At 38.7% G+C, this 23,153-nt stretch overlaps 1 protein-coding gene across 5 annotated transcripts in view; it reads left to right on the top strand.

Moving 5' to 3' along the window:
* LAMA2 (laminin subunit alpha 2) overlaps window positions 1–23,153 on the top strand; it is a 515,739-nt gene that overhangs the window by 378,768 nt on the left and 113,818 nt on the right. For 4 of the 5 annotated variants that reach the window (XM_050949372.1, XM_050949374.1, XM_050949375.1 and 1 more), the window contains 6 exons: window positions 3,478–3,612; window positions 4,686–4,810; window positions 9,288–9,374; window positions 10,669–10,862; window positions 19,931–20,073; window positions 20,610–20,708. In XM_050949372.1, coding sequence (XP_050805329.1) covers window positions 3,478–3,612; window positions 4,686–4,810; window positions 9,288–9,374; window positions 10,669–10,862; window positions 19,931–20,073; window positions 20,610–20,708 — 783 coding nt within the window. The remainder of the gene's footprint in view (window positions 1–3,477; window positions 3,613–4,685; window positions 4,811–9,287; window positions 9,375–10,668; window positions 10,863–19,930; window positions 20,074–20,609; window positions 20,709–23,153) is intronic. The other variant, XM_050949373.1, reaches the window with a different exon arrangement.

The raw sequence follows: 23,153 nt of genomic DNA, 5'->3' as shown, positions 1-23,153 counted from the left end.
GACCACATGTGCACTAGGCATGTGTAGTATCCACGAATCTTGAAAGATGTGTCGTGCGAGGTACTGATCATTGTAGCACTGGAAATAGGTTTGCAGGTTTTGCATCTGTTGTTCTGGCTTGGTCTGTCACTTTGAGTTGGTTTGTCCTAGTCTGTGGGAGCTTCCTGCTGATGATTAGCTTGGCAAAGTTGGGGGGTTGTTTGAAGACCAGAAATAGGGGTTCAGGAAAGATTTCTTTCAGGATATGGTCCCTCAAGTATGGGCTGTAATAGTTTGATGATACTGTCAGGCTTTCTAGAGTGGCTCACGAACATAGATGCCAACCTCAGGGCACACTGCCAGAAACAAAGGCACAAACCTCAAACTGTTTTTTGTTCTATCTTACCACCTGGCAAGTCTGCCTTTTTGATAGATGGTCCCTTACACCATCTATCACAACAATATTCAGTATGCAGTGATGTTGTAGCCGTGTCGGTCCCAGAATATTAGAGAGACAAGGTGGGTGAGGTAACATCTTTTATTAGACCAATTTCTGTTTGTGAAAGACAAGCTTTCAAGCTTACACAGAGCTCTTCTTCCAGTCTGGGAAACTTATTCAGGGCTTATCTTCATGTGCACTTTAGTGAAGACGCTACTATGCTGTCAGGGGAGCTTCTTCTGTTGCCACAGTGCTGTTTACATGGGGGTGGGGGGTTGAGTCAGTGTAACTAAGCTGCTCAGGAGTGTGGATTGTTCACACTCCTGAATGACATAGTTATACCGATATGGGTCTATAGTGTAGACGTAGCCTGAGTCACTGCTAAAGTTTGTTTAGCATATGTAGTTAACACATGTTTCAAGGGACCTTTCAAGGTGAAGTGGACAGTTTAATTACCCTCCCCCCAGTCATAGGGAGGAAAGGGCAGGGTGGGAGAAGCTGAGGGGGGTTGTTATTGGCTATAGGTTGTTGTAATAAGCCATAATAAATCCAATCTCTGTTCAATCCATGATTTTTAGTGTCTAGCAAAGTTATGAGTTTATTGTCTTTTGAAAGTGTTGTGCAGGTTTCCTTTGAGGATAAGGACTGATGTCTAAGCATCTTGGAGATCTCTTGTTTATGCGTAGAAGTATTGCCATCTCCAAATTCCAAGCAGCATAATGTTACAGAATCTTTGGGTCAGGGATTTTTTTTCCCTTCCCCCAGAGTTCAAACTGTGATGAGATGAGGGTTTGTGCACATCCCCTCTTCATGGGTGTTAGGGAAGCAATCAACAAAGTCTTCTGTCTGCTGATGTTCCACAATGGTCTGTCTGGTGTCTATAGGTCTTCTTTTGTTGGACAGGAGACTGCACCTCTTGTGGTAAACTAGTATTTCAGACTCAGTAATGCTTTTCCTCTGACTGGGTGGGTGGGGTCTTCCACCTTCATTGCGCATATTCTTATACTTACAAAGCAAACACTTAAATATTACCTTATAACATGGGATACAGATATTGTAAGTGAGACTAATGCATCCAGCAACTCACAAGCATTTCATGAAGTCCAAACACCAAACATAGTGCTATAAATCAAATACCTATTTTAACAACACTAACACACAGGTGAACCACACTGGTTTTCAGCCATTCTTTGTCAGTCTTCAGTGAGACTTAGAGGCCTTGGCATGAAATGGCACCTGCATCTGCTAGCATAACAGATACCTTATATGTGTTTTGATGTTGGGTGACAGGTGATAACTAGGAGTGTGCAGTCAGTGGGGTTTGTTTTCTGCACTGAAGCAGATTCTTTGGGGATATTTGGGTGGCTCATTCTATGATGAGATCTATTTCTCTGGTGGTGTGTCCTTGTTTGATGAAGGCTGCTTTAAGTGTGTTTAGGTATGTATCCTGGACTTTTTCTTCAGAGAATTTCTGTGGTATCTCAGTGCCTGGCTGTAAATAACAGATTTCTTAGAGTGTCTAGGGTGGTTACTGGATCTGTATAGGTAGATGTAGTAATCTGTGGATTTCTTGCATATAGTAGTCTGTAGTATTCCATTGTTAAAGCTGATGGAGGTGTCCAGAAATTTGATACTGGTGTGGAGGTGTTCTAAAGAGAGTTTGATGGATGGGAAGTGGTCGTTGAAGTTGTGGTGAAAATTTATGAGGGAGTTTGGGTTGCTTGTCCAGAGGATGAAAATATCATTGATGGATGTGTGTTGCATTTGTCCAGAAATTCTTCCTCAAGGAGGCCCAAGGAGAGGTTGGCATACTGGGAAGTGATCCTGGAACCCATGGTGGTTCCCATGGTTTGGACAAAGTGTTGTTGTTAAATGTAAAGTTGTTTTGAGTGAGGAGGAAATGGAAGAGTTTGGCAATGTGTTTGGAGTGGATTTCTGAGCTTTGTCCATTGTCTTGTAGATATCTGAGGCAAGCAGCAATGCCGTCATGGTGAGGGATGTTGGTGTTCAGGGAGGTGACATTCATGATGGCAAGGATGGTGTTCTGAGGGAGGTTGTTAATGTTGTGGAGTTTCTGGAGGAAGCTGGTTGTGTCCTGGAGGAAACTGGTCCTTTGGGTGGTGAGTGGTTTCAGGATTGTTTCTAAGACCCAGTATTCCTTCAGTAACAGGGCTGTTGCCTGATATAAGGGTCTGCAACGGTCCTTTCTTTATCTTGAGAGGCATGTAGAAGATCCTTGGGGTGGGTTTGTGGGGGTTGAGGTTGTAGAGTTTCTCTTATCTATGTGCACTTTCTCCTAATGGGATGAAGCTCCAAAATAATCCTGTTTTGGTTAGGATTTTTTGTAGTGTCATAGCTGTGTGATTTCAGAGATCCGCATTGATATACTTACATAACAATGTAGATGAGGGGTTTGATCTTAAAATGAAGGTGGAGTGATTGATTTTGATCATGTCAGCTTAACTAACAATATTTGGTGGGCTCTCAGAATTTTATTACCAAGTGGAAAAAAACAAATCAAGAATAAATTTTGTTAGAGATTTTATTATTTTTAATTCTTTACTTTTATAGTATTTAAATTATACAGATATAAATAATGCAGTCATGAAGACATTTTTTGCTCAGTATCATTGGACATTTGCTTGTTTTCCATCAAGCACATATTAGCTTGTCAAATCTGAAAAACCCACCTAGGACAAGGGAAACTGAATCCTCCTGCTTACTCCTTGTAGCTCATGCAACAATCTTATTTTGGAAATAAACCTCTTTCTCAAGAAATGAAGGGAAGGATGCTTGATGCACAGTGAGAAAGACTGGGTATTTTGCATGTGAATGAAAGGTCTCTTTAGCTGTAGATTGAAAAGACTGATGCTAAGGCAATGTTCCAGGGATTTTGCAATAATTCCAATTTTTGTTGGTTCTGCTATTGTAAAGTACTGTATATTGTTTCTAACACAGCTGGAGGCCTGGCAACTTGTAAAAGCTGCTGATGGTGAAGATGAGCTTGCCGTACAGCCAGTATCTGTCCATTATGTGATGATCTGTTTTACTTCTTGTAGGCATGTTCTCCAGGATTTTACAGACTGCCTTCTAGATCATCTGGTAGGAGACCTGGCCCAACCCTGGGCACCTGTGCCGCATGTCAGTGCCATGGACATAGTAATATATGTGACCCTGAAACCTCTATATGTCAGGTATAAATCGTAGGCTCTTCCTAACCTAGCGCGCTATGTTCTTCTAAAATTAACCTGCTGTGTGCCAAAATTAAAAATCTGGAGGACATATTTTAATCTCTTGCTTTAAAAAGAGGACATTTTCAAGGTTGCCGGACCAAAAAAATTAACCTATCTTCAGAGTTTTCCCAGAATGACCTTCCTGAATTAGGGATTCCAGTCATGTAATGTATTTTTTCTCCTCCAAACTACTGCTTGTTGAAGCAGGAAACCTATTGAAGAAGGTGCTCCTCTCGAGGCTGGAGATACAAGAGAACCTGGGCAATGGAGATAAAAGGGTCTGGGTCAAAGCGCCTAGGGAAATAGCAGAAATGGACTGGAGTAAGAAGTATGTACCTGCTGTTTATAGGGTTCCTGGATGGAATCCAGAGTAGTGAGCAGGCCTGGCTTTCCTTGCCAGCCACAGGTAAAGGGGCATAAACCCCAAGCAGGGGACAGGCCTAATTTGGGAGCTTGAACAGAAGGGGTTTATTTGAATTTTCTGAGTGGACCACAGGGCCAAACCACTGAAGACCCATCAAGGTCAGCCAGCAGCATGCAGGAGGCACCAAGGGTGAGAAAAGGACTGTGATACTGCACTTTGCCACTTGGAGGCTCTCCAGAGGTGATTGTCCCATTATACCTGGAAGCCCAATATGCAACTCACTGTTTGTTTCACAATAAACAACATGCTATTCTGATAGACAATAATGTGCCTGCATTGGTGACACATTAAGATGGAGTGTTAATTGTTTCTCCAACTTTGACAGCTGGAGCAAAGAAAGAAAGGGAAAGATAGATGAACAGGATGGGAAACTGCAGGAATACATGTGGCTAATTGCAGGCCTCCATTCCTCCTCCATGTAAACCCATATGTAACACCCACAGCATGTCTTCTGGAGAGTCTCAAAGAAGGCAGCTCCGGTGACAACTGCATCAGAGACAATAATGAAGAACTCATTCCGGGAAAAAGATCCCTTGTGTCTAAGAATGTTTGACTCCCTTGGGCTGGGAACAAAATACAGTCTACTTTCTTTCTCCCTCCCTTCTCACAGAACTGCAGGCACAACACCGCTGGCGATCATTGTGAGAGGTGCGCAGTTGGATTCTATGGGAACGTTCAAGGATCTCCAGAGAACTGCCATCCTTGCGCGTGTCCTCTGACCATTCCCAGCAACAAGTAAGCCTGTGGCATTAAGCTGCCTCTTCTAGCCAATAATAACATTGTCTCGGTCTCACTCAGTGTCCTTAGTCAGCTGTACACAGTATAAGTGCATGCTAAAAAGTGTCCAATCCACTTTCACTAATTGATCTTGCTGAAAGAGTCAGGGACTGCTCCCTTGCTAATTAGTGATGAATAAATTAATAATGGGTGCAAAATGCAATGCTCCACAGATAATGAATGTGTGTTACAAAAGATTTCTCGTAAGTGAAGCTAGAGTAGAGCTCAAGTACAATGTAGCCACGAGGGAATTGTAAATAGTCTTTTGCTCATATATTGTGTTGGTATAAATGTATTACAGTGCCTTTTTCTTTCTGCTGTGCAATTTATTGATTCCTTATTTAATGTTACATGAGTTTTAGGCAATTTGTGAAGGATAGAATAGTTTATTCGCAATGCAGTTATTGAAGTATCCACTTTATTGGTTGCTTTATGCTAATGAACCTTCCCACCTCCCTCTCTCCTTGTTTCCCACAAATGATACTTGAGATTTGTTTGTTATTGTGATGGGAGGCCCTAGGTGCCATCGGGAGTCATTCTTTGTTGCCTGTATAAGAGGTTTATGGCACATGATCTTTCTTTTGAAAGACTGAGGGCATACAGCTTTCTGCAAAGCCACATTCTGTGTTCTTTCTCACTGATTGACTTTTAGGATGTGCTAATAAGTACTCTGGTCAGTACACTTCCTTTTTGAGATGTCATCTTCTGTCTTCATCATTTTATAATTTTGGGGATGGTTTTGGTTTTTTGGGTAGGAATGTCTCCTGTTTCCATCCTCAATACCCAAGATTTCATTGATCTTTCATGTGAAGCAAACGCATCAAGAATTCTTTCATAGTTCATAGGTGCTGAGTCTAGATCAACCAAAGCTATTACTTAAGGATGATTCAAGATGTTCCCTTTTCCTCAGGAAATTGCTGTGCAACCTCCATAGCTCTTCAAAGTCTTATCGGCCCAGCCAACGAAAGACTTGAATGCAGCTTGAATCCAGGTTTCTTCTGTAGCAGTGCAGAGCTTTAACCCCCGGGACATGGTCCACTTGCCTTATTTATAACAGAAAATGTTTTTTTGTATTGATTAGTTCAACCTTAGATTTGATAACTGCCAGCCTGATTATATTTGTTCCACTTTCTCGCTACAAGCTCTTTGAGATAATATTAGGGCAGGGGAATCAGATTCAGCCACTCTATTGTAGCCCCATAATAAAACTACAGACATATAGGTGAAATACACACGAGCTGGTAATTGGATGACACAGATTGACATGAGAACATTTTTTGAAGAAATAGAATTTAATTATTTTTAAAGTTTGACAAGAACACAACTAAGTTTAAGGCTTTAAGTTTTTAAAGATGTTTTTGTTTTTCTGCACAATCAGCATTCAGCTTCAAATATGATGAGCTGAAAAACTGGAGGGAGTAAGTTGCTTATGGGTATGTGGATCTATTTTTATGCAGTTGAAAATGTGTTGGATAATGAGTTTATGAGTAGTAGATCAATTTATTTACTTTTTATGCAAAGGTGTAATTTTTATTACTCATTCAAGCACTATTGATTTAATGCATTATAAGGATGCTGACTGCAGTATACCAAATGGAGGAGTTCTGGGTCACCACCACCTCAGTGCTTTTTCAGCATTAATCTGGTTTGGCATTTCCCTGCACAAATACTTGGATACATTTTGTAGCACTGCACCATTTTAATGCTTAGCTTAGCCACCACCACCCCTCTTTTGTTTTTTAAACTGTGAGTACAGGATCCTGACTTACTAATATCCCAATAGTACGCTACTATACACATATTTCACAGGTACACACTACGGTCACCAATTTACCATATGCATATGGCATAGCGAACAGAACTAATTACATTCTGCATCTAAAATACACACATTCACTGCTTGAGCTAAAAGAAATTATTCTTTCATTAGGGTAGTATTAGGGCAAGAATGTGTGATCATCACAAACAATTTTGCCAAAGTCTTTAATGACCTCTTCCTAGTCAAAGCTCAGAACCAGTATTCCATCCCCATGCTCCTTGGTCTGTTAGCCATCTTTGACATCATCAACCATGCTTCTCTTGAAATCATATCCTCCCTTGGCTTCTGTTACTCTGTCCTATCCTGATTTTACTCCTCCCTCTCTGATTGCTCCTTCAGAGTGTCTTCAAGAGGCTCTGCCTCATCCTGCTCTGTCCTGGGTCCCCTTCTGTTCTCCCTCTACACCATACCTGTGGGTATTTTCATCCACAAATAAAAAATTAGCTGTCACCTCTCTGCTGATAACTCACTGATCTACCTCTCTACTCCAGACCTGTCTCCTTCTGTCTCAACTGAAATCTCATCCTCTCTCTAACATCTCCTTGTGGATGTCTAGCTGTCAGCTCAAACTCAACATGGCTAAAACAGAGCTCATAATCTACCCCTCACCTCCGAAGGCCTTCTCCCAAAACCACCATTCTGCCTGTCTCTTAGGTCGAAACCTTGGCATCAATTACCCATGAAGACAAGCCCTAAGATAATGGCCTTTCCTATCCATGCACACAACTAAAACTCTTGTTCATCTCATGTCTTGATTACTGCAACATCCTTTTCTCTGACAAACATAGTTTTGTCCTGCTCATATCTATTCAAAAATGTTCCTGCAAAGATAGTTTTCCTAGCCATTCACTTTGACCATGTCAACTCTATTCTTTGCATCCCTCCACTGGCTCCTTTTCTCTGTCACACCAAACTTAAACTACTCATCTTCACTCTTAAGGCCTTACATGGCCTCTCCACCTGCTGCCTATCATCTCTCACCCATTATCAAGATGTCAACCCCCACCTCCAAATCAGCTCATGACGTCAGTCTCCATTACCCGCTATTTAAATTTTCAAACAAGCACCTTTGTGCTTTCTCCCTTGCTGCCACTCATGCTTGGGAGGCACTCCCAGTAAACAGTCTCAAAGCTACCTCCTTATACGCCTCCAAAACCCTCCTTCAAACTTTCCTTTGCCATGATGCCTACTGAAAACTTGACAACAGTTAGGTTGCTGGCTACTCCTGGGGGAATTCTGCATCACTGCACGTGTGCAGAATTCATGTCCCCCACAGATTTATTTGTTTCTCCACAGAAAAATGACATCTGATGGGGAAGAAAAGGGAAGCTGGAAGAGTATTCACCCATCCCTCCCCAGCAGCACAGGCAGGTTGTTTCAGGTGCCCGGAGCAGCTAGTAGAGACATAAATCACTGCTGGGAAGGGAGGGGGACTGGGCAGTCATACGTGTGAGAGAGACATTCTGACCCTCTTACTCACAATTGTGGCATGCTCGGCGTGAAGGGACAGGTCTTTGGGGTGTTTCTGAGGAGGTAGGCATGGGGCAGGCTCTGTCCCCTTCGGCAGAGCAGAATGTAGCAGCCTGCCCACTTGGTCAGTTGTTGCCATTGTTCTTAGTGAATTCCCCCAGAAGTATAAAACAGGGGTAAAAGTTTTAAGTCTTCTTCACATTGCCAGAGTGGTATAAAGGGACAGTATGGCCTTATAAATGCTTATGGTGCTTTAGTGATTAGAACTCATTTAAATTTTTGGACTGAATAAGTATGATCCATGAACTGTTTGCTACTGACCTATCTGGTGATGGTCATTAACCAATGTAAATTGTGAGTTTGATTCCCCAGCCCTCACTTGCTCTTCAGTTGCCTGTGATATAACACTGAGCATATGGCTGCATATATTGCTTGACTAATAACTAGAAATTAAGGGTCAAACTTAGCTACCTTACTATTTGGGGTTTGGGGATTTCCTCTAGTGCTCCTCGCTACCATTCTCCAGCCATTGTATTGTAGTTTAAAAAAATTACCTAAGTAATTTAAACCAGTGTGATTATATTGACCATCCACAGGCATGGCTGCCTGCAGTTCCTAATGGCTGTGGTTTGCCAGAAGACGGAGCCTCTTTTTGTTCTGTTTGTACAGCACCTAGCATACATGTCCACAACTAGAAATCCTAGTCATTATGGTAATAATAATAATAAATAATAATCAGAAGAAGAAGAAGTAACACTTCAGCAACTCTGATTCTATCCATTAGAGAGCAGAGGAACCCATACACACCACTAGGCGCTACAAGGACCAGAGGACATGGAAATCAACAAAGTGTGGCTGAGGTGGGAAAATTTACTGTTGCTGGAAAAATAGCAGAATTTTTCTCTTCGCTGCTCACCCTTTGACACCATTCACATCACAGCTAGGGACTTATAGAAGAATTGTTATCACTGATGAGAATCTCTCCACTAGATGCACATAGTAGGTACATAGTGGGCAAGAAATTCCTGATATTAACATTGAAGAGCAGACTCTATTACTGGCCTTGTACAGCTGCTTAGAGTGAGATGGCATATAAATGGAGAACAGTAGAAATGGCTTTTTATTCTTTTTTTCCCCCTGGTTTAGCTTTAGCCCTTCTTGTGTTGCGGAAGGTCTCAGTGATTACCGGTGTACCGCTTGCCCACCTGGATATGAAGGCCAGTATTGTGAAAGGTATGGTAATTGTGTGGTCTGAGATAGAGAGAGAGAATTAGATAGAAAGGGAACAATGTAGAAAGAGGCATAATGCCTTTCAGTGGATGTCAGTAAACAACTCAGCTTCTTCTAAATATGCTTATTTTGATAAGTTATTTCCTCTTCTATGTATGGTTTAAAAACTGGATTTATCAAGTAGTTTTTCAATTTCTATTGTAAATTGACAGTGGATAAACTCATTATTATTAATGCTAAAATTCTATTGGCTTAGTTCAGGGGTCAGCAACCTTTCAGAAGTGATGTGCCAAGTCTTCATTTATTCACTCTAATTTAAGGTTTCATATGCTAGTAATACATTTTAACGTTTTTAGAAGGTCTCTTTCTATACGTCTATAATATATAACTAAACTATTGTTGTATGTAAAGTTAAATAAAGTTTTTAAAATGTTTAAGAAGCTTCATTTAAAATTAAATTAAAATGCAGAGCCTCCCAGACTGGTGGCCAAGACCCAGGCAGTGTGAGTGCCGCTGAAAATCAACTCGCATGCCGCCTTTGGCACACGTGCCATAGGTTGCCTGCCCCTGGCTTAGTCTTTTTTTACTCCATGTTCTTTTTCATTGTACTCCAAGATCTAAAGAAAATGATATATTTATCTAAAATTATGTAATATATATATATATAAATTGTCCTGATCTCATCCTAAAATTCCCTTTTTCGCTGTTAGTGAAGCCTTCTTGACCTTGACCACAAAGAAGAAATTTACAGTTAGATTTATTAATAACCTGAGAGACTGCAGTTGTTCTACCCATAACAACAAATGGCTGTATAACACAGTATGAATAAGCTGATCACAGTTAGCATGAGATTATTAGTACAAATTTCACCTTTAAACACAACAGCCAGGTGGTCTCTTGGGGAGAATTTGGAAGTCTCTTGGTAAAAGGTAGATCATGGAGGGAGATTTCAAGTCAGTCTGTTGTAGAGTTTTACCTTTGATGGGGCTTGAGTATCTGCAAAACTTTCACAGAGCATTAGGCCTTGGCACCACTTTTGCCCAACCCTGCTGCCCTGATTGAAACCCACATATTGATTACAGAATTGTGCCTATAATTAGTTGGTCAGGCAGTATGCAAATTTTTTCCTTACATAAATATATATTTGTTCATAGAGTGCCAAAAAAAAACCCAAAACTCAAAACTTGTGCTTTCGGGCACTCAACTTGGTGTAGTCTTGGCAACTGCAGACAAGATAAATATAATACACTATGCATTCTTAAGAGGCCAAATCTGTGTTCATATTTATAATGTCTAGATGTTCCTCTGGCTTCTCTGGTGACCCACGAACTCCAGGAGGGTCCTGCCAAGAATGTGAGTGTGATCCGTATGGTTCACTGCCTATCCCCTGTGATGCTGTCACCGGACAGTGCACCTGCAAACCTGAATCCACAGGGTGGACTTGTGCAGGCTGCAAGCACCAGCATGTGCGTGATGGCATGGAGTGCATTTGTACGTATACTGACATTACCTTGGGGGTCAGGGGGTGTTCATGGTGGTTTGTGTTGCAGCTCCAGAGCTGAATCTTGCTGTGGTGCCAGTCGATTCTGTAGCTGTTTTGGTTTGTTTTTCTGAAAATATCCACCACACTTCTCATTTCCCTAGCCTAAAGCTGCTCGGAAAATCTTCAGTACAGTTTAATAGCATAATTGAAAATCCACAACAAGGCTCTGAAGGACTTCTTTTAGTCAGTTTCAAAGTTTGCAGTTTTGCCAAAGGTTGGGGATGCTACTGTGACAGATTAAAGATCTGGGTTTATTGAATATTTTAGTATGGTCCTAAATGTTTAATCAGCAGCTCCACTGCTTTTTGCCATGAATCATACATAGACTCTGAAAAGTATTCATCAAGGCTTATAGAAAGCCTTGGACATGCTGGTTCACAACCTCCTGTTGAAATCGAGAAGATAGAAGAAGTCAGGGTACAATCTATTCAGGAACAAAGAATGTCTTTTGTTTAAAAGATAAAATGAATAGCCAATCCAGCCTAAAACACCATTGAGTTACATTATACAAAACTCATACTTTTTGCCCTTGCTTTCAGTTTTTATGTGTTACATTGTCTTCTCCTTTATTATTTTTTGGAATTTGGTTTCCATGAATTTGGATATTATGTTTGTTCTGAGCTCAGAGTTTCATTTTTCTATGATAATTCCTTATGTATTATCAAACGCACGTAAAAATCAGGTTGCAGAACATATTCTTGGACACTTAGTCAGTCATGAACTGACATAAGGCATTTTCTTTAAAAAAGAAAATGAATAGGAACTAATTTAATTGTGATTATTTTCCCCCTCCAGGCCTTCACATCATTGTTCCATTTAAAACAGAATACAGATAGGGATCCAATAAGCCCTGGTATATAAGATTTTTATTCTGTGCATACTTGAATATATTGGCAGGGCACAATGAACTGGTTTTAATGTTTTATCTGAATTTTATCTTATATTGAATTTTAATTGAAGCTTTTTTCATTTTGTGATTATCTTTTCATGTGAGGCTCATGTAACACCAAAGCAGATAGGCACCGTAAAACTCAGATTTATTTCCATGTTGGGTAAAATCCTGGAGTACTCATTTAATCATTACCATTAAACCAGCTAATATGTAATCAGGACGAATTGCAACCGTCCAACACAAACAATGCAAAATAGCCTAAAATTGACATGGAATAATGTAACAGCTCCTATCCATCAAGAGCTAAGTATGTCTTTCAAATAGCGGAGTCCTGTTTTAAGTATACTAGGCATAACAGGTCTGATGCTGTCAGGTGCAGAACATTGCAGTCATTTGAGCTTTCAGCATCTCTCAGGAAGTGCTCAGAATCTGGCAGAATGAGATTTATAAGTGTGCATACAGTGCTGGCTCTGTTGAAAGTAGTACTCCCACTGCACAGGAGCCAACATTGTCTTGTCAGTGAACAGAGAGCTAGGTGGGAAACTTCAGTAAGTGCTGAAAAAGGACACTACACTCTCTGTATAAGTCTGTTAATATCTTCATATATTAGAGAGAATGATAGACAGACCCAATATACCCCAATGTTATAGGGCTTGGTTCTCTGTTGTCCTGCACCTTGTCTTTTCATTTACATCGATGCAATGTGAGAATAAAGTGCATGTAAAATGCTACCAAATCAGAATGGCAGTGTTCTACACCCTCTCTTCAGTGTTGTCAATGACAGCACAAGGTACAGGGCAATGGACCATCAAGCCATGCTGTATACAGCTACTTACCTATAAAACATTGACCGCATTTTCCAGTGTGGCATCTAAAGTAAGCCATCTAAAGCCATAGGTAGGTACCTAAATGGCAGAGGCCTAATTTTCAGATGTGCTGAACATCCAAAACTCCCAGTTAAGTCAATGATAATTTGTAAAATACAATACACTGTATTCATACAATACTAGGGAAAAATAAGTCTGTGGTTATTGTGTTACTTATTAGTAATATAGGCAAAATTGTCAGAGCAGCCTCAACTCAGCTTGTTTTTTTGTGTATATGCAAATGACTTGCATATATACAAAACAACATTAGAACTGAGTTTGCATGTGCAAATGGGTTTTAACATTTGCACACACAAAGCTCAAAATTGCATGTAGAAGTGCCAACCTGCAAATGTAAAAATAGAGGTATTTTCTCTAATATGTTTGAATATGTGACCCTCATTATTCCTAGTTGTGCATCAGAGGAGATTAGTATTGAATAATATAAATAAGATATCACTCTACTCCCCATTTCCACAGGTCTGCCTGCTCCAGTGGCAGGTTGCCTATTCCCTAACCATAGTGGAAACCCCAGGTAGCCTAGAAACAATATAGCCAGCTCTATGCTTCTCCCTCCTACCCCATCGAGGGCATTCTAGGGGCATAACAGACACAAGAAGTATTGGTGATACACTGCTGATCTCCACTGATCACCAGCTGTCAAAGGGCCCACCATGAGCCATTGCAGAGAGGCATCATTTAGAGAAGCTCTGAGGCTTTGTCCTCCTCCCCAAGCCCACAGCTGTACCAAGTTTAGCTCTGGTGCAGCTGAGGATTTGGCCCTTTTATGTTGTTATCCTTCAGCTTGCGTGTATAAAACATTTTTTTTTCAGAAAATGCAATAAAACTCTTATGGCTAACCACTTTCAACTGTAATAAAACCATAATAATATTGATTAAGTAACTAATAGTGACTAAAATAGAGCAAATTAATGCCCCATAAGGAATATTATATACATTCAGTATTTCAAACAAATGATATGAGAGTATTCACCTGGATATTTTTCTTCCCTTCAATAATTTCATTTTAAATATTGGTGCATTGGTGATAATTGTGATTTAAAATCCTAAGTTATTAGATGGTTTAAAAATGGTTTAGCTTAATGCAAATATACATACACACACATAAAAGTAATATAAATTTAAAGCATAGTCCTGCTAAACTATTAACACTTTGGTCTATCATATTTAATATTTGTCCATTGATTTTGGATCATTAACACCAAATGATTTCTACTAATTAATTTTTTGGAAGCTAAGCTAAACATCTTAATGGTGGAACAATTTAAAGTGACTAGGCAAAAAACAAACAACAGAGAGGTGTGCATTTGTATTTAAATAATCATATTTTTGACTGAACATAAAATTTATTTATTTACAATATAGTGTCATCTTGTCTAGCAACTATTTCATAACATCATTTTTGTTGCTTAGTAGCTGGCATTTTTGTCTGTGTTGTTTTGTAATAATTCTATTTTAGAGAGCCACAGGCAGAATGGAAAAAAGGGGATTTTTTAAAAACATACAATTGTTGTACAAAGGGAAGAATTTGTTTACAGTCACACAATAACAGAAAGATAATTACTTGTGGATAGCATAGACACATGGAATAAAGCTCCTTATTACACTTCCAGAGCAAAACAATGTTAGGTCCAGTCTGATGAGCAGGTAGAGCAATGATGAGAAAAATTATATCCAAAAATAAATTTCTTCTGAGAAGTTCAATAGTCAAAATAGCCTAGTATGCTTCTGAATTCATTCTAAGCTATTTATTTATTTTTAAATGAGTAATTTTGGCACTAATATCATTGCCCCCAATTGATTGGTTCCAGCTGAAACCATCAGATTTTCAAAAATTCCTGGGAGTGAAGAGTTTGTATGCTCAGTGTCATGCTGAGGAGGCCTCCATACTAATTAATATACATGATCTTTGAAATTTGTGTTCTCATGTAGTCCAGTTCTAATGTCTTATTGTCCCCTTTTTGTTCAAACAAACAGTAGCCTTCATAACCAATTAGAAAATTAGCAACAGAGCTTATTTTTAATGATGCTGGGAACAAATTGTTTAATTTCAAATATGAAAAATTTCCCCCCAGATTTTCTCTAATTGCTCACATATATTAGTTTTCATTTGTAATAATTTACTCTGCTTAGGCACCCCTATGATGTTAAATAATAAAAATATCTATGCATTTTTCACCACTATAAAATGTCACCATTGACTGACAGCTACCACAGCCCAGTGTCAGAGATACAAGCAACACGATATCCTACTTGTAATAGACATTAGTTGTGGTATCTCGGGTATGGGGGTGTAAAAGCTGACCTTTTGACAGTGACCACTGTATTTCAGAAATATGTACTTCTCTGTTGGAGTTAAAAAGGGATGACCGCAATCCTTTATGCCCATGAGTAACTCAGTGTATGGGTGTTGTCTTTTTGCAGCTCTCTGCCCTTTCACCTGCATTAGTTGGTTTTGGGCATAAAAACTTAAAATTGTGCACATGGCCACAATATGTAACTCGGAGTTCCTAAAGTTCTCACGCTTGTCCTCCCTCCCGCTTTCTCCTCCTATATGGCTTGAGCCAAAGCCTACTGAAGTCAATGAAAATATTTCCATTCATTTCAATCAGATTTGGACTAAGTCTATAGTCTGTTGTATCTTATCTTAAATTAGATCCTGATCCTGCAAAGACTTAGACATGCTTAACTTTACGCTCTGTGAGTAGTTCTAGAGACTTCAACTGAACTGCCCAGAATGCATAAAATCATGAGTGAGTCATTGGAGAATTAGGGCCTTAGACTGTAAACTCATCTGGACAGGAGCTAAGACTTTGTGTGTTTGCACAGTGGCTAGCACAATCCTGATTGGCCCCAATCCTGATAAGAGCTTCTAGGCTTTGCTGTAATACCCATAAAAATAATAAAATAATAATTCACCTATTAATCACTTTTCAGGGGATCAATTATATGTACAATTCAGACTCATCTGTAAAAGTTTAGTCACAATATTTTGAGATCTGCAGCAATATTTAAACAACAAATCCTTATCCTCAAATATATGCTGCCAACATGGTACTAATGTGCAAACAAGAACTTAAATGAAAGGGTGAAAAATGAAAGGGAAAAAATGTACGACAAATGGAGAAGCTGGAAAAGAATTTAATTATATAGAATTTTGTTTATTTAATGTAACCCTGTGAAAAGAGATGGACATTGCGCTACGCCATGTAGACAACAAACCTGCACTCTACTACTGGAGAGAGAAAATTTGGGTAAATGTCCTGCCATCAGCCCAGCAATTCCCAAATTCCCCAGCAATGGTGTAGCATCGTCAGCAGCTGGAATTGCAATCCTGAGTGAGGAGGATGCTTTTTTTCTCTACAAAATGGCAGACTCCATGTGGCGTCTTCACATGTATGGCTCATGTGAAGTCACGCTGTGCAGAGGACAGCATTTTGTAGAGCAAAATACCATCCTGCATGCTTTCTGGGGTGGCACAAAGCAATAAGTCTGAAAATGGGGTTATGAAAGCAAAAAGTTTGAGAACCACTGCACCAGCTTCTGCATGTTTAAATCTTGCTAGCTACTGAGTCTCAGCCATCTGCAACAAATGGGGGATTATGAACAGTGGAGAATAGAAATGAACCTGAGCCATTAAATTTTGACCCAGATCTGGGTCTGAGTTTTCCCAAAATTTGCAGACATAGAGATCACAGGTGAAATCCTACCTCCAATGAGGTTAATGGGAAAACTCCAAATACATTAAATGAAACCAGGATTTCACTTCTTTTTCTGTAATGAAAAAGGGGTAGAGATTATATAAGATTGATTAATTTAGTGAGTGCTCTCCACTATCAAGAAAGACACTTGGGATTGATTCCAGGTTCACCCTCCCACTCTCTTTACTGGCAGTGCCTGGGATTTCAGAAAGAGGAGTAGATAGTAGTCAACATTAAAAAAATCAATAATTATCAGAGGTTGCCATATAGTGATATCAGAGATTCCATGGATTTCCCTTATACTTAAACTGGGAAATAACTCTGTGTAATATGATGTGTTGACACTTGGTTGATGATGATAATATTTAAGACAAAATTCTGGGTTCAGTTACACAATGCCAATTTCAGCCATAATATTTTGCCCTCTTTTGTCATGCAGAACTTACACTGATGTGAATGGGTTTTCTGCACACGTAGGGAGAGTGGTATATTAGACTTTTTGTAGTACTAAGAACAAAATTATGCTCCCAGACACTGGGTTTGCCTTGCTCTAGAGCATTCACTTTTGCAAAAAAGTATCAGCATCCATCACCTCAGGAGTGAATCCGTCTCTGCCCTACTCATCCAGAAAAAACCTTTAAAAGATATAGCTCTGATAATGATTCCAAACACTTGAGCTTACAGTGGTTTTACTACAGTGTTTTGGATCACTATTAGAATATTCCATGTGGGTATTTTTGTAATGGAAATTCCATGTCATATGAGGGCTTGAAAGTTAAGAAAGGGAAAATAAACAGAGGAAAATGAGAGATCTTGTGAGATCTTTATGCCATACAAAGGAATTCCAGAAAAAGGAAGACTTGATGGAGAGCCTTTAAAATATGATCTGATCTGTGTGTATTGAAAAAAAATCTGATTCCATTATCATTATCTTTTGCTTTTTTACTTAAAATAGGTAAGTGGGTAGATGTCTGTAAAACATATATATCTTGAAGTGTCATTTATTATGAGATCAGTGTTTTTTGAAACTATTTTTCTTTGGCATACATGCTTTCTGAGATGCTTTTCACTAGGAGGTAAATCAGAATATTTACAGTACATATTATGCATGAGAGATTGTGGTGAAAACTGAAAATACAATATTTTGTATTAATTGCCAGCCGAAAAGATTGTAATAGTGACGGCATGATTTGCCCCTTACACTTGTGCACTGTTATAATGATCTGAATTTAAAGTTGCATTTGTTAATATTAGACAGTGATTTATGCTGACAGTTTTATAGCTAAAGCTTTGGAAACATTTAGTCATATAAAATACATTCATACTTTTGAAATATTTGCTGTTGCTCAAGTACATTCAGACTGTGTATTGGAGTAACTGTCTCTTCTCCTCAGCTGTGGTCCTGACTTGATGTAGTTCATCTTTTCAGCCCAATTATCAAGCAAGAGGTGTTAATTCATATCGCTTGCTCACAGAAAACTTATCAAATGACAGCTGTTTATTCATTGAGAATACTTCATTTTATAAGCTATTCAAATTTTTCCTGTTACGGTAAATTAAGTTTGGTTATAACTTGCAACCCATTTTAATTTCTAGTCTCTTCAAAAATATTGAGGGCAATAAGAAATTTCTTATTGTCTTATGTAATATGCAGAATAAAATAAATCAGAATAAAATAAAATATCCCTAAAAAAATTCCCACACTTTAAAAGAACACTGTATTTCTCTTAGGCAATGGATTTACACCCTCCAAAATGGCTATCAGATCTGTGTGTCTTCTTGACCAATTAGGAGACAGATGTTGGTATATAGAACACATAGCTTGCTGTAAAACATGCCTTTAGCTTATGGAAATATGTTTTTTGTCTCTAAACACACAGATGACAAGAGGTGGGTCAGTAATAAGGTTTTTGACATACAGGCATAAACCAAAATATAAGAGCCTTCACTAGAATAATTATAATGCACTTCATCTCAAGCAACAAACTATTGAGAAGTAGGGGGAACAATTAAATGAAGAAAGTATCAGAGGGGTAGCCGGGTTAGTCTGGATCTGTAAAAGCAGCAAAGAGTCCAGTGGCACCTTATAGACTAACAGACGTATTGGAGCATGAGCTTTCGTGGGTGAATACCCACTTGGGCAATACATCTGTTAGTCTATAAGGTGCCACAGGACGCTTTGCTGTAAGGTGCCACAGAACTCTTTGCTGCTTTTAAATGAAGAAAGGAACTCATCAAATAACAATCTCTATCCTCCTTCCAGTGTGGCTAGCCTACATACTTCTTGCTGCACTAAACCAACATCCATTTTCTGTCATGCCTCTCCAAGTAGCTCCTTGGTGTATTAAACCGGTATCCATTCTTCTTTCTACATCCACAATTGGACCAGCCCCCTGCCTCACCTGATTTAGAATGAGGGAACATTCTGATGACTGTGACTGAATATTATGAAAAGCAGAGGAGATTTAATCTACATGGAACAATAGATTTCAGATGAAACTGTCATTCTGCATTGAAAATCATCTACCAAACATCCTATTTTTACAAAGATGCACATTTTGCTTAATGATTTCCTACCCATTAGGCAGCTTAAAAGGGTGTTGTTGAGTGAGATAATTACATCCTTGTAAAATTTTAGGCATAGCCCTCTGTGTCTCTTGGCATCCCCAGTGTATTCATTGTTTCACAATTACTCCACCTTCCGAAATGCTGTATAGCTTTACTGAACCTATGTAACACGTTTGTGCATGATGATGAGAGACTCGTACTCCTAGAGAGGCATACCCATAATTTTCTGTTTACAAGGTGAATAATTTTCTGTCTACAGGGTGAATAACATTAGACTATAAGGTTAATTGAGCTTCTTTTAATGGATGATATAGTACTGAGGAGAAAAGATTCAAACGCCTTTAAGGCATATGCAGTACACAACAGTCACATAAATTATAATCTGAATAATGAAATGAGGTAGAGGAAAGCACTAAATAATGGGAAGTGATCAGCATTTTCATACTGACCCTTTTTGCAATCTGCATTGCAGTTTAACTTGTTTGACCATGGTGCTGTGTGTGGTGTGACTATAAAGTACATAAATGACATGAATTCAAGAGGTTTGCATCTATTCAAATACATGGCAGCACAATCCATAGTTCTTTTCTTTTAGTGCTCTTTAGATTTGCTGAATTACCTGCCTGCTTTCTCGATACTTCCTCTAAATTGCTCGCCTAAATTAGGATTTTGTACAGGCTAGTCTATAATGTGTAATTTTTTCCCTCTTTATCCCAGGTAAGACTACTAATTTAACTTTGTAGGTTTTATATCATACTGTCCCATTATCAAGTTCTAGGCAATATTCCCTAGTTATTGTTTTCATATTTTTTTCTAGTACCAGACATTTGTTGGGTTTAATTATCTGAGATTGGTGGCATTATTGTTCACAGAATTGTAAGTGTACTGTAAAAGATTTCTGATTCAAACATCTGCCTTAAATGCTTAGCAGGAATAAATATGCTTTACTATCTCTGTCCTTCCCACAGTTTGTGATGATGAATGCATAGGACTCCTTCTAAGAGACTTGGATCGACTAAACCAGATGACTCTGAGTGTCAACTTCAGTGGCCCGCTGCCTCCTCCATATAAAATGCTGTATGGCTTTGAGAACACAACACAGGAATTAAAGGTATATGCACAGCACACATACATCAATCCAAGGATTCAGTGCAAACATGTATACATTTGCCTGTACACATAACCACAGCTAGAGAGAGGGAAAAAGAAAAATTAAAGGTTTAATTACTTCAAATTTGTCACAGTTGGTGAATAGTTATTAAAATTATGTATTTTGACTTATGCTAATAAGTAAATCATGCAGTAGTAATCTATGTTTGTTCACTTGGATGGAAGGAAATATATGGCAGGCACAGAAACAATGAAAAGAAATTCTAGTAAAAATTAATAGTATTCTTGTTAACAGTCCATAGAGCAGTTACATTGTAGTGAGTGCACTGTATACTCTACCACATGCATATATTTTATATCCCACATTAAAAGATTTAAAGCTGTCAGGACCTCTGAGTAAACAGTTTTGAATGAGTGTGACATTAGTCATTAATGTCAAAAAAGGAGTTGCATCTGCAATGAGAAGAGAGCTTTGATGTTTCTTCCCTCCATTATTTCTGAAGCCCTGAAATCCATGAAATGCTTTCCCCCCCTCAGCATTTGCTATCACCTCAGCGAGCACCAGAGAGACTCCTTCAGGTGGCACAAAAAAACCTGGATACCCTCGTGACAGAGATGGATGAGCTACTGACAAGGGTAAGTCTATAGCATTCTGAGGTAAAGGTAGAGGTTGTTTGAAGGGATGCTTCTAAGTGACAGACAAAATTCTTTTTGAAGATGAATTAAACATGAAGGAATGGCTGAATTATAAATCACTTTTCACTCCCAAAGTGCCAGTTTCAAATCGTTCCCCACCCCTCCCCGATATCGTCTTTTTTGGGGAGGGTAGTATGTTGAGATGTGTTCTTTTCACAAACATATAATGTAAGCAGAAGCAGGTACTCAGCAAGAATGAAAGGATTTGAAAAAGATAGTGCTAAACAAAAGAGAGCCATTATTGTGGCAAATATGAACAAGTCTCAAAAGAGTTGCTGCTAGAAGTTATTTTACAAAACCAACAGGTTAAACCTCCAGATTATCACAGACTGACTCCTGTGGCTGGAGCCTGTCTTTGGAAAATAGAGTCCTTCAGCAAGTGAGTTAGTAGATTTCTCTCATTTCCCCTTGCATTGAAGTGTTGCCTCTTGAACAGTCTTTGGATTTTTGCAGAATCATGTAACACATAACACACATAATAAATGGAAGGAAAGGGAGGTTGATGGTAATGAATATAAATCAGAAGTTAGGAATTGTAGGAAATTGATAAGGGAAGCAAAGGGAATGGATAAAAGGAGAAATCTATGGCCAGTCGAGTTAGGGACAATAAGGAGGAGTTTTTAAAATATATTAGGCACAAAAGGAATCCTGACAATGGAATTTGGTCCATTACTAGATGGAAATGGTAAAATTATCTATCATAATACAGAAATGGTAGAAATGTTCAATAAATATTTCAGTTCTGTATTTGAGGGAAAAGAGATGATATAGTCTTATTGTATGGTTATGATAACATTCTTCCCATTCCACTAGTATCTCTGGAGGATATTAAACAGATTATACTAAAGTTAGATATTTTTAAAGCAGCAGGTCTAGATGACTTGCATCCAAGAGTTTTAAAAGAGCTGGCAGAATTTCTCACTGGACCTTTAATGTTGATTTTCAATAAGTCTTGGAGCACTGGGAAAATTCTGCAAGACTGGAAGAAAGCTAATGTTGTGCCAATTTTTAAAAAGGGTAAATGGAATGACATGGGTAATTACAGGCTCGTCAGCATGATATCAATCCTAGGCAAAATAATGGAGCAGCTCATATAGGATTCAATTAATAAAGAATTAAAGAAGGGTAATGTTATTAATGAAATCAACATGAATTTATGAAAAATAGATACTGTCAAATGAACTTGATATCTTTTTTTGATGAGATCACAAATTTGGTTAATAAAGGTAATAGTTTTGACGTAATATACTTAGACTTCGGTATGGCATTCAATGATATTGCATAACATTTTGATTAAAAAACCAGAACGATATAAAATTAACATGGTACACAGTAAATGGATTCAAAATTTGCTGACAAGTGTCCAGGTGTAATTGTAAATGGAGAACCATCATCAATCTTGCGTGGGATCCTGCAGGGATCAGTTCTGGGCCATACACTATTTAACATTTTTATCAATGGCCTGGAAGAAAACATAAAATCATCACTGATAGCATTTGCAGATGACACAAACGTTGGAGGATTGTTAAATAATGCAGAGAGTAGCTCACTGATTCAGAGCTGTCTGGATCACTTTGTATTATGGGGTGCAAGCAAAAATAAGTGTTTTAATATGGCTAAATGTAAATATATTCATCTAGGGATAAAGATTATGTAGGCCATAACTACGTGATGGGAGACTCTATCATGGGAAGCAGTGATCTGAGAAAGAAATGATGTTTGCAGTGGAGCTGAACATGAGCTCCCAGTGTGACACAGTAGTCAAAAAAGCTAATGTGATCAGGAGATGCATAAAGAGGAGAATTTTGAGTAGCAGTAAAGAAATTATTTTACCTCTGTATTTGGCACTGGGGTAACCGCTGCTGGAAGTATATAGGTTTGATTACAGTCTATAAGTATCTACATGGAGAACAAATATGTAATATTGGGCTCATTGGTCTAGCAGAGAAAGGCATAACATGATCCAAGGGCTTGGAAGTTGAAGCTAGACAAATTCAGACAGGAAATAAGGTGAATGTTTTAAATGGGAGCAATTAACCACTGGAAGAAGTTACCAAGGGTTGTGATGGATTCTCCATCAATGACAATTTTTAAATCAAGAGTGGATGTTTTTCTCAAAGATCTGCTCTAGGAATTATTTTGGGGAAGTTCTATGGACTGTTACACAGGAGGTCGGACTAGTTGATCACAGTGGTCCCTTCTGGCCTCAGAGTCTATGAATCCCTTTTCAGAGGGGTAGTCATGTTAGTTTTTATCAGCCAAAACAATGAGGAGTCCTTGTGGCACCTTAGAGACTAACAAATTTATTTTGGCATAAGCTTTTGTGGGCTTATAACCCACTTCATCAGATGCATGGAGTGGAAAATACAGTAGGCAGGTATAAAT

Source organism: Gopherus flavomarginatus, chromosome 4 (genome assembly GCF_025201925.1).
Source record: "Gopherus flavomarginatus isolate rGopFla2 chromosome 4, rGopFla2.mat.asm, whole genome shotgun sequence".
Classification (NCBI taxonomy): domain Eukaryota; kingdom Metazoa; phylum Chordata; order Testudines; family Testudinidae; genus Gopherus; species Gopherus flavomarginatus.
Note: the sequence above shows the minus strand (reverse complement) of the source record. Positions and strands in the feature narration are given on the sequence as shown.